The 13,016-nt window shown below is 37.4% G+C and overlaps 1 protein-coding gene across 3 annotated transcripts in view; it reads left to right on the plus strand.

Moving 5' to 3' along the window:
- Window positions 1–13,016, plus strand: part of Col14a1 (collagen type XIV alpha 1 chain) — a 197,498-nt gene that overhangs the window by 142,458 nt on the left and 42,024 nt on the right. For all 3 annotated transcript variants that reach the window (XM_069991329.1, XM_069991330.1, XM_069991331.1), the window contains exons 35-38: window positions 5,494–5,571; window positions 7,415–7,501; window positions 8,459–8,512; window positions 12,713–12,808. In XM_069991329.1, the coding sequence (XP_069847430.1) occupies window positions 5,494–5,571; window positions 7,415–7,501; window positions 8,459–8,512; window positions 12,713–12,808 (315 nt within the window). The remainder of the gene's footprint in view (window positions 1–5,493; window positions 5,572–7,414; window positions 7,502–8,458; window positions 8,513–12,712; window positions 12,809–13,016) is intronic.

Here is a 13,016-nt window from a genome sequence, read left to right on the forward strand (position 1 = left end):
CAATAAATTGATGCAGAATAAGTAAAAACAGTTCAGTAGCTAAAAAAGTTAGCTGAAAGTGCTAAGCATTTGTAACTCAACAGACACTAGACACCAAATAAAAATCAGAAGATGGCTTAGGTCCTGGTACTCTTTCTATAGAATCTCATGCCTTGAAGCCTCTCTATTTATATAAGTGAATGCAAAACTCGACTTCACATTGTGAAATTAGTTATATCTATGAAATTAGTTATATCATGTTAGAGGGGGAAAAAACTATAGGACAAAATTTGGGACTGAGCAGAAAGAGGAGCCAGGAATGCATTTTATTTCCCATTCATAGATCAAAATGACTCAACTGCTGGAAAATATTTTAATCTCATTTTCACGTTAACATTTGACCCCAAATGACTTGCCTTTTGTGCTACACCCAGAGAAAATGTCCAATAATGAAAAATGAGCATTTGTAACTGGCTATGTATTCCCTTGGAAAACATTACAAAAAAGTGAAAGAAAGTAGGAGGTTGTGTGTCCTCAGTTCTCTCCCTCTCTCTCCCTCGCTATTCCCTCCCTCTCTTCCTCCCTCTCCCTCTCCTCCTCTCCCCTTTTCTCTTTCCCTTCCCATCTCTTTCATCACATCTATATGTCTTTAATAGTGTTCAGTTAGTTACAAATGAAAAAGTCAAATAAAAGGCGGCTACCTCTTGTATTAGTTGCTTGAGCCACATTATCTTTCATTTTAAAGCAAGATTTTAACATGCAGTTTCTGTACTGTCCTTCATTGCTTTTGGGACAAAAGCAAGAGGCTTTTTGTTTCATTTCAGTTTTTAAATCAATCTGCAAAAATGTGCCTTGGAAAAGAAGTTGCTAAATACAAGCTGAGGAATGTAAGCTATTAGAAATGCAAAGCAATTATGAATAATTTTTTGTACCCAAAGAAAAAGCTGTTGATCTCATCAAACTTGCAAAAGAAAAGACAACCCACATAGTAACATTCCTCAAGTGATGGTTTTGGCTTTGCTCATGCTTAATAGGCATTTAACCCCTAGAATAGACACATTGAACTCATAAGAATCCCAGTAACTCTGTATGCCTGAAGCCCAGCAAATAGTTTGCATGTAGACCTTATGCTGCTATGGGTGACTGGGTGGGAAATGCTTATTTCTAAAACTTTGAGAAAACCTGATATTGTATTTGGAGTACTGGAAGGCCATTGCTTTAAGTAAATCTTTCCATTCACCAAAGATTTTTATGCTGAGAGTCCTATTCAGAAATGGAAATTTTCTTAATGAACAAACACTTTGCAGATGTAAATATCACAATGGGAACCCTTTAATAAATGTTCCCAGCTGAAATGACATTGTAAAGTTAAGTTGGGTTATCTTTATTTTAACTTTAAACCAATGATCCACTTACTCAAAAATAAATGACACATGGTCTAAAAGAGTTATTTGAGCTCCTAAAATCCCAAATGGGACTGAATCTTTAACATGTAACTCAATTATTTAAGCTTTTCCATCTCTACACCTTTGGTACAGAAAGATGGTACTATTGCCATACCTCACAGTGTTGATCTGCGGAGTAAATAGAATGTCTTTAGCACTTAGAATTCTGGAACACAGTAGATTTTCAGCAAATCAATATTTGCTATTATTATTAGCTGACATATTTCTTCATCCAAACACCAAGTAGATACTATTGTAGGAAAAAAACACATACATATTTCTGCATTCAAGCCTATCATTTTCATTTTGATTCTCTTTTTTTTGCTTTTGTGTTATATAGAGACGTGTAACTTTCAAAAATCAGTTAGGAAATGGTTGGGCTTAGAACATTAAAATATTTATTTTTAATAATTTTTTCCAAGGGTTTCCATTTCCTTACAAATGGCACAGTCTCTTTTTTTTTTTTTTCTGATGGATGAGTCGAATTCCATTCTGTGTATGTATCACATTTTCTTGATCCATTCAACCACTGAGGGGCATCTAAGTTGAGTCCATATTTTTGGCTATGGTAAATAATAATGCAATGAATATGGTTGTGTTGGTAGCTTTAGTACAGACTTGTTAATGTTCTATTGGATAATTGTTCAGGAGTGGAATTACTGGATCATAATGTAGTCTGATATTTAGGTTTTTGAGAAACCTCCATACTGTTTTCCATAGTGATTGAAAACGATTACATTCCCACCAACAGTGTAATACAGTTCCCTTTTGGCCACATCCCTGCCAGCATTGCTAGTTTTCCGGATAATGGCCATTCTAACTGGGGTGAGGTAGAATGCCAGTGTTATTTTGATTTGCATTTCCTTTATTGGCAGTGACGTTGAATATTTCTTCATGAGTCTATTGGCCATTTTTACTTCTTCTGAGAGGTCTCTCTTTAAATCATTAGCCCATTTATTAATTGGGTTGTTTCTTTGAAAATACATTTTTGGGGGTTTAATTTTTTGAGCTCTAAGTATATTTTGGATATTATCCCCTGACTGATGTATAGCTAATAAAAATCTTCTTCCTATTAAGTGAAATAAGCCAGACCCAAAGAAACATAGGCTGCATGGTTTCTGTCATTTGTAGTAGCTAGAATGTGCCCATAAATCTATAAACAAACACACTTGGTGGTATGCAAATAATTACAAATGAATTAACTGAAATATAATAGACTCTACAGAGAGCTCAAATAGTATAATTATTTGGAAAGTACCAAGAAATGGTTACTTGCAAGAGGGGAGGGTGGGGTCAAGGGGAGAAGGAGGCAAGGATGAAGGGGGGAGGAGGGGAGAATGCAGACAAGAATTTATTGTATATGCCACAAAATTGAGAAAAATAAGGAAAGGGGCGGGCTGAAGGGAGTGAAGATGTTGAAGGGATGATATGGCTCAAGATGCATTATATATGGGCTGGGAAGGTGGCTCAGTGGTAGAGTTCTTACCTTGCATGCATGAAGCCTGGGTTCAATTCCTCAGTACCACATAAGCAAAAAAAAGCTGGAAGTGGCACTGTAGCTCAAGCCTTAAGCTGAAGAGCTAAGGGACAGTGCCCAGGCCCAGAGTTCAGGCCTCACGACCACCACCAACAACAACAAAGATGCATTGTATACATAAACTGCCTTGTTAAATGGCAAAAAAAATTCAGTACATAATCTAAAAACTAAGAAAAGTAAGGGAAGTGAAGGGTTTGGAGGAGTGAGTGAGAATGTTGAAAGGGGTAACATTGATCAAGATGCACTGTGTTCATAAACTTTGTTGAGTGGCAACACCTTTGATTAACTACTTAAAGACAATGAAATATTACAAGAAGAATTAGAGAAAAATATTTATATTTTAATGACAATCATGTTCCAGGCATTATTCTAAATATCTTCTTTGCCAAATGCTGGTGTCTCATACCTGTAATCCTAGCTGTTCAGGAGGCTGAGATATGATGATCACAGTTTAAAGCCAGATACAACAGACAAATCCCAGAGACTCTTAACTCCAATTAACCAGCAAAATGCTAGAAGTAGAAGTATGGCTCAGTGGTAGAGTTCTAGCCTTGAACAAAAAGTTCCACTTAGCATAAGAAAGAAATAAAGCAAGCAAGAAAGACACATTTTCTCCATACAAACTCAGAACAGCTATTACAGGTTAAGTATTCTTTTTCTGAAATACATGGAACTAGAAAAGTTTCTTTAAAATTTTGAAATCTATGAATATCCTGGGGATGAGATCTAAGTCTAGATGCACCATTAATTTTTTTCATATATGCCCTATACACAATACCAAAATAATTTTATCCAATATCTTTAGTATGTCTTACCTTTTGAATATGATCTAGCCCCATGAGTTCAGGGGTAGAATTTCCTAGCAACCTATTGGATCTCAGAAAAGTTATAATGAAGAGTAATCAACATGTACTACTAGAGTACTTTTACAGGTGATGGAACTGAGTCCAAGATAGGAAATACTTTGTTCATTCCATGTCAGCCTGTCAGCAGAGGTGCTAAGACACTGCCCTTCTACCCAGAGATTTAGCTCTGTGGTGCCCTCTTGCTTGTGTGAAATATTTGAGGTTATTCTTATAGATATATAACTCAGTTGTTGTATTATACCTTTAAAATTTTTTTGGTTAAAATTTATATTTTTTTATTGGCCACAGTTATATTGTATAGTTGCCCTGTCATGGCTCAAGTCTAACACCCTGGGGGCTGGAGGTTACCAAGTAGAAGCAAAGAGCCCTGTAGATTTCTGTAAACAGCACATTAGATGTGTATACTTGAGGTGCTTTGGCTCAAGGGTCTGTTTACCAAACCCAAGAAGTGTTCTATTGATTAGTTAGAATCAATTTTCTCATATGCTTAAGAAAATAAAGTGCTTTGACTCCAAGGTCTGTCTTATGAAACTCGAGCATTGTTTTATTGATTGGTTAAATGAACATTTGCTCAAAGGCACACAATGATTTGTAAGCATGATGACAAAAAAAGCCTGATTTCATTTTCTTTATAGTCAAACAAGCTCTTCTGTGATAGTGTGTGTATTTTAGTAGCCCTGTTCAGTGGTACATGTGCTGGAGTATTCTTGTTTTCATCTGGAGAGCTCTTGGCATAGAATGAGTAGGTAGAAATAAGGAATCGAGTTTCCAGCCCTGGCTGAACACATCCCTTGTTGAAGGAAGGTTTCAGTATTTGAAAGTTGTGCAAGAAGAAATATTAGAAGTAGTGGAGATAGTTGGTGTCAGTTGTTAATAATATTGTAATGATATTTCTGTGTGTTTCAACATGTGCATTGACTTATCACCAGGATATGTAAGTGGAGCAAGGCTGTCTAAATATTTATAGTGTGATCAATGGCTTCAATACAAATACACTTAGCTTGTCTTCCCACCATACCAAGTATGTGTCTATCACAGCACTTAACATGTGGTGTATGTACCAGTCTCTCAGCTCTCTGTCCATTCTTCTAGGATTCAAGGGGTTTTATTTGTCTTTTTTTTTTGCCCCGCACGTTGATGTCATAGCCAGCTTTTACTACACAATGAAGACACATTTTTTGACTGTATGCACAAGAAATAAAAAGAAAGAAGAGATAATGAAGTAGAACCTAACTTAGTGGACCTTGCTGAATGCTTTATGACACTTGTCCTTTGAAGAGTGTAAGGAGGAGATGATATAGATAACATCACTATTTGGTGAGAAGGGAGCTGTGAGCCAGACCTAGGATGTGCTGTGTGCTGTACAGGTGTTTGAGAGTCACTGGGGTGAGCCATGTCAGGAAGACATTCTCAGAGGAGGGACACTCACTCAAGGTAGAGCTGTGATGAAGTGGAGAAAAGGACAGGCTTTGGATGGTGGATGGAGAAATTATAGACAAAAATCTTAAGAGTACAATGTGTGTGAGGGGCAAACTTAACTTATGTGCATGTTTGATTACAAGTCTATTGGCTTTATGCATGAAGTATACATGAGATCATTTCATGATGAATACTTACTATGAACAGTTACATCGCTAATTGAGTGATGTTGTTCTTTGAATCACAGTTCCAGTTACAGATGTTTGACATTGTTTGTTCTACATCGTGGGCCAATAGAGACAAATGTTGTGAACTTCCTAGTCTGGTAAGAATTCTCTCATCTCTATTGCAGTTTTTTTAAATCATAGTTACTTTTCCCTGAAAATGAGATTCTGATTCTCAATTAACTTTGTTATAAATAATTCATTGTGATGATAGCATTCAGACAACCAAAAAGAAGGAATCAATGAGAACATCATATCAGCTACACATGGTATGAACAGCACATTTCAGGAAATGCCTTTAACAAGCAGTCCAACTCTCCAAAACCTCCTGGTTCATGAAAAGATTAATATTTTAATTTTTATGACACTCATAGGCAAAAAGAAACACCGCTGGATTCTAGTGGCTCATGCCTGTCATCCTTGCTACTTAGGAGGCTGAGATCTGAGGATCTCAATTCCATTTATCCCAGGCAAGAAAGTTCATGAGACTCTTAACTCCAATGAAGCAGCAAAAAATCCAGAAGTGGAGATGTGGCTCAAGCCTTGAATGAAAGAGCTAAGAGACAGTGTCCAAGCCTTAGTACCAACACACACACACACACACACATACATACACACACACACACACACACACACACATACACACACACACACACACACACACACACACACACACACACACACACACACACACACACCAGATCCAAACACCTTACTAATATGTATTTTCTAACAATGCAATAGATAGAATAATCAGGCCAGATGTGTTAAATATTTTGTCATTGTCCATCACTTAGAGAAAAGGATACACACACATGTACATATATATGTATATATAATATATAGTTCATTTCTTCGAACCATTTGGGGTTTTTATTGTGAATATTTCAGAGATTTGATTATTTTAATTTTGGTAATTCATTTATCACCTGTGCTGTGCTCTCTAGCCTTACTGTTATCCACAGCCTTAAATAAGAAGTCTCCTCTTCTCTTTTTCCAAAGAGATGGATGGGCTAAGAAGTTGAATAGTCTCTGGCCTTGGTGGCCAGGCTGCTTTACATAGGATTTTACAAGTTGTTGAAGAGACATTACCAGGTGCTCCATCTCTCTGCTCTTGAGGAGATCATCCAGTCTGACATTACTAATCTGTCTTCTACTGTAGCATGGCAATAAAATTCGCAAAAAAGAGAACCAAATGTCTTCCTACCGCAAACTGCTTTGCTTATTTTCAGCCAGAGAATGTAAGCAGTTGATGGAATTGTCATAGAGAATGGCTGATATGTTTAAACAATTTTCATTTTGCTTTAGTACAGATACAAGTATTTTGACTGAACATCCCAACAGGTTTTCTTTTATGTTTTAAAACACACACAAAAAATGTGTACTATAAAGTTTTCAAGACTTTTCATCTATTCTTCCAAATGAATTAAAGAGTTACCAAGAATGTCTTGTTCTGTCTTCTAACTTTCTTTCCTCTGATAGATTCTCCAAACCAGTTCTGGTGAATCACTGGCTAGTAGAGGTGATCAGCATGGGTGAATTTCTCCTTACAGAAAAGATTGTGTGGTCAGGAGTGAATACTGACTGGCTTTCTAGCATTTTAGCCCCTTGAAAATTTAAAAAATACCTTAACTCAGAGTGTTTTCTTTAATTCAATGAAGCCATTTATAAAGACTTTCTCATTAATAATTGTGCTCTTCTCCACTCTCCTCCTTCTCCTCCTCCTTCTCCTCTTCTTTCTCCATTTCCTCCCCTTATTTCTCCTTCACCTCTCCCCTGTCCTTCTCCCTCCCTCCTCCCTCCCTTCCCCTCCTTTCCTCTCCTCTCTTTTCCCCTCCCACTCTTCCTTCTCCTACATTTTTCTTCCTTCTTTTTCTTCTTTCCTTCCTCCCCCATCCCTTCCATTCCTCTCACTCCCCACTTCTATTTTATTCTCCCCCACAGAGGGATGAAGAGTCTTGCCCAGACCTCCCACATTCTTGCTCCTGTTCTGCAGCCAATGAAGTGGTGCTAGGACCAGCTGGCCCACCAGTAAGTGTGGCTAGTTTGGCCTAAAATTTTTTTTATTAACTAGGTATCACATGTATGTCTAGCAAGTGCTGTCTATTGTACTGAAGGGCTGTTATCTAATCCTATGAGTAAACTGAATCACTGGGATGTTGAGTAATGGGCTGAAGAACACCACTTATAGAAGTCAGATTATTCAAGCCAAGTTCTCTGTGAATATTAGTTATGTTGCCCTTCAGCACCCTGGACCCCAGGTCTCACATTGCTCTGTGCCCAGAATTTCCCCTCTAGCCTGATGTGTTAAACTCACCCTCAGTGTGAGTTTAATCATTAGCCTCTACTCATACTATAATCTTAAAGAAATTCTCATACTCTCTCTTTGCTCATTATCTATTAAAATTAATGTATGACGGCCAGATTTAATCTTAAAGAAATTCTCATACTCTCTCTTTGCTCATTATCTATTAAAATTAATGTATGACGGCCAGATTTCCATTTTCCAGGAACCACATCTGAGAATGAAGTTCCTACTATCATAAACTTAATTATAATAACTTTAATGTCTTTATTTCTGTGTAAAGAAAATTAAATTGCTGCTTCTTTCATGGGACCTTAAACTTAATTGAAAATTTTAATTTCAATATTATAGTATAAAATGCATATAATTTTAGACCAACCACATTGTTTATTCTTTTTATTCATGAGTAACAGTAGTCTTATGTAAGCACTAAAAAATAAAGCATATAAATTTTTTTGCAATATAACATGATTTGGCATAGAAATTTTTCTCAAGCTATAAAGTCATCTTCTGGGAGGGCTCGAGGAGGAAAATTTCCAGTTAATGTCCATGATGAACATATACCAGTACATAATGTGTGGGCTTAAAAATAATAATGACATAATCCCTATTATTAAGAAAAACGTAAGTAATATACTGCTGTAAGATTTGTTTTTGAGCTAATACTTAACATCTGTTTACAGGGTGGGCCAGGACTTCGAGGACCAAAAGGCCAACAAGGTGAACAGGGTCCAAAGGTAATGTGTTTGCACTTGTGCATGCCCTCCCTCCCTCCCTCCCTCCCTCCCTCCCTCCCTCCCTCCCTCCCTCCCTCCCTCTCTCTCTTTATCTCTCTCTCTCTCTCTCTCTCTCCCAAGTAAGTAGCTAAATTAACCCTTGTGGTTTAAAGCTCCTTATGTTATCATGAACGTTGTATTTAACATTTCCTTACTTTTAAAGACAAGCTTTTTAATTGAAAAATACATTTAAAATGGTGAAAAGGAAGATTTCTGTGATAGAAGAAAGTGGCAGTCTTCTGAGTGGTTTAGTCATCAAGGTGGTCATCTCTCTGGTACCTTTTTCTTTTCCTCCATCTATTAAAATAAGATTCTTGAGGAGAGAAATCATGAAGCCTCGCTACTTGTTATCCACTTCTTCCAGGTAATATCCCAGGTCTTGAATTCTCCTCCTGCTTTGGCATTTATGTGTAATCAAATACACAACTTTGTTTTCCATTTCACTCCTCAAGGCCACGAAGTATGATGGCTCAGGTTGTACACTGTACAAAGGCCCCCGCCAAGAGAGCCAGGCCATGCCAAACCGTGTCAAGACACATGTTTTTCTACTTTGCACAAAGGCCTCCAAAGGACTGGCAGAAGCCCAGCCACTAATTGAGTTCAGGCCTCATCCTCTCCCCTCTAGCTTTTGGCAAATGTTTTAACTGGTCTCCTGTCCCCAGTGGACTTGACTTTCTGATTGATTCTTCACATCTGCCCTTAGATTAATTTCCTTAAAGTCTATGCTGGATCAATTCATACTCTGCAAACCTGCAGTCACAGACCATTGCCTTGAGAATCGGACTCACCCTCTGGCATAGCTCTCAGGGTCTATAACTTGACTCCCTATCTCATTTTTATGATGCTGCTCTCACGATAACCTCTCTGTCCACCTTGCTTGATTTACTGCTTCCATATGGTGACTTTTTAGATTTGCATAATACTTATTCGTAGAGGAGAGAACATTACGTAACTTTTTATTATAAAATTGGAAACAGATGAAGCAAGGCAGGCGAAAATCTAGGGTTGAAGAATCAAATGAAAGAGGATGCTACAGCAAATGAATAGTCAGGTAACAGCCAGTTCGAAGCTTAGATCATGAGGTGTCTCCTTTTTTAGTCTGTTTTCTTACTTGTCTCAATCTCTTATGGTTTTGTACAAAAGTTCCATGGCTGGGAATTTCTTCTTACAAAATATTGAAGCTTCCTTTCTTTCACTCATGGGCAAGACCCATGGGCTTCTGTACATCCTGGCTGTTTGTCCACCCCCTACCCCCAAATCCCTTTCAGCATCATCTCATTGTTTTTCTAACATTTCCGTGTGATGATGATTTTAATTATGGCAGTAAGTGAATGCTACTGGTGATTCCCAGTAACACCCACATTCTCCCTCATACCCTATTATCCATTCCCACAGAATCAATACCCGTATGGTTATTTCTGTTTGATGATTTAGAAAAAAATTCACAGATATAAGTATGTTGTGGTTTTAGAGAAGTCTTACTGAAAAAAAATCATGATCACAAATCCACCAGGGATTTGGTAGAACAGTGTGAGAGAGAACAGTGTGGTAACAGATAAACTGTACCTTCATATGGAAGGACCAACATGTCTTGTTTCTTTTATTTAAAATTAAACATTTTTGTGGCAGCAAGTAGATAATAGGAATTTAGAAGAACATAGCAGTTGCGTTGCTAGTTTTACCTCATCATTTTTGTTGCATATTTTACAGAATAGGATGGACTTTCTGCTTTTTATCCTACTCTATTCTCCATTGCTCAAGAATATTTATAAATCATATGATATTAAGCTATGACAAATATCAAGTAATATTTATTTATGTTTATGAGTTGTCTCTGTCTTCCATTATATATAAATATAAATTTTTAAAAAATTGTCAGTCATGTGGCTTGAACTTAGAGCTTGAGTGCTGTTCTTGAGAGCACTCTACCATTTTGAGCTATTTCCAGTTTTCTGGTGGTTACTTGAAGATAAGAGTCTCATAGACTGTCCTGCCCAGTCTGACTTTGAACTGCAATTCTCAGATCTCAGCCTCCTGAGCAGCTAAGATTACAGGTGTGAGCCACCAGGGCCCAACTCCATTTTATATATATATATATATATATGTGTGTGTGTGTGTGTGTGTGTGTGTAATATGTGTAATATATAATATAATAAATATATACATAATATATAATATGTAATATATAGGATATGTAGTATACAATATCATATACTATCATGATATTATATATAATATATATTTAAAAATCTTTCTCACTTCCTATTACGCCACGAATGATTCTTGTTAGAATAATCATTCAGTGCCTCTACATTCTCATTTTCTGAATAGCTCGCAAACTACATATGAATTCTAGTTCCCTAGGTGGACTCACTCTCTCTAAAGTCACAGATTACCTTCCTACAGGGGAACTGGACGAGCCGCATTCTCCCCATCTTCCCGTACGTTAAATCAAAACAAGGTCCAAAGGCATCCTTTTGACTCCAGCAACTGTCACTTCTACAGTTTGGGCCTTGTTTTGGTTTGAACTATATCACTTCTATAATATTAGACCCAGAAAAATATGTTTATTCTCAACTTTCCTGTCTTATTCTGTTGATTCTAGCTAACATTATTCTTTTATTAAATTAAGAGCTCCATAGTGAGAACCATGTAATGTATGTGTAAAACAAACACACACACATATACACATATATTTGGGTAGCACATCTAATGCCTCCAACATGTGTTATTTGGTGTGATGAAAACATTCAAAATCCTTTCTTTTGACTTAAAAAAATATGGAATACATTGTCATACATATAGTCACACTACTATCCAATACATGGAATTTATTTGCTCTAATTGTAACTTGTACCAGCTCCCCAAATTTTGCTCATCTTTTCTGATGCTCCATTCTCCCAAGTCTCTGTTAACCTCTATTTTTTGCTTTCAACCTGGTTAGCAAATTTTAGATTCTATATATGAGTTAAGTAAGATAGTGTATATTGTTCTGTGTCTGTCTTATTTCTTTAGTTTCATCCATATTGTCACAAATGACAGATGTCCTCCTTTTTATAGCTAAATAATGTCAAATTATATATACATAAATGTATATAAGTATTTACACCCCATTGTCTTTACCATTCATCAGTTAATGTATACACAGGTTGTTTCCATTCTATGAACAGTGCTAGAATAAACATGGGTGTTTGACATATGGATTTCATATTTTTGGATATATAACGAGTAACTTGGGTGTCATCTTAAGTAGGAGATTGGTGAAACCATTACTTGAGCTGAGACAAACAATTTAGAGGACAAAGCACAACTAAATAAAGTTCAGATAAATAAGAAGTGCACATTGAGTCTTGTTATGTTTAGGGCATGTGGATAATTACATGGGAAAAGGTCAAGCAAGATCTGAGCCAGGATGGATTTTAAAATAGTTCAAGACATGTTCTTGGGCAGGATTAGCAAGGAGGATGTGCTTATAGAGTGAAAGAAAATATAGATAAAATTAGATTTTATAAAATGGGTAGGAAGGAGAGGAAGCCTGGAAAACAATGTAAAACAAAAGATCAAAAATAGGAGGAAAAAGAAAAGTAGAGACAAGATGAAGGAAGAAAAACACGAAGTAAGGCTTTTGACCAAGTCGATTATTTAGACATCTTGAGTGAGAGAGGCTAACTCCCAGCTCACAGAAGAATACAGCTGCAGCAATCAGCAGTCTCTGTGTGTTTATTCTTATGGTTGACTGATGACATTTTGCCTGGGAGGCAAATCATTTGAAGCTTAGTCTCTTGTTATACTTGAGTGTTTCCTGTCTTAGAAAAAATTATGTAAGAAAATATAAGTGCCATAAGAAGAAATACCATTTGGCTACCCAGAGGGTCTAGCTTACTTCTTTTTCTTTTCTTTTGTCTTGTTGGTCCGGGGTCTTGAACTTAGGGCCTGGGTGCTGTCCCCGAGCCTCTTTGTCCTCAAAAGCAGCACTCTACCACTTGAGCCACAGCACCACTCCCGGTTTTTGCGTGGTTACTTGGAGATAAGAGTCTCATGGGGACATTTCTGCCGGGGCTGGCTTCGAACCACGATCCTCAGATCTCAGTCTCCTGAGTAGCTAGGATTACAGGCTCGAGAGCTTACTTCTAAGTTGACTTTTTTCTCTTGCCTTTCCAGGGACCAGAGGGCCCGCGAGGTGAAACAGGTCCTGTTGGACCGCAGGGTCCGCCTGGACCCCAAGGACCAAGTGGCCTATCCATTCAAGGAATGCCTGTGAGTGGTGCTGATATTCAGCCGGGTTTCTTGTTCTGCCCTTCCCATGAGGTTGTAGGGCGTCAACTTTTGTCTCCCCTGCTTTCCTGACCAGCCTCAGTCCTCGGAAAGTAACAATTGCCTGAGATTCTGTTCATTTCTTTGTTTTACTTATGGATAAGAATCTTATACCAAACAGGTCCCTGCGTGGGGAGCCTTGTGTCTAAAA

Source organism: Dipodomys merriami, unplaced genomic scaffold, assembly GCF_024711535.1.
Source record: "Dipodomys merriami isolate MVZ:Mamm:240054 unplaced genomic scaffold, mDipMer1.0.p SCAF_4, whole genome shotgun sequence".
Classification (NCBI taxonomy): domain Eukaryota; kingdom Metazoa; phylum Chordata; class Mammalia; order Rodentia; family Heteromyidae; genus Dipodomys; species Dipodomys merriami.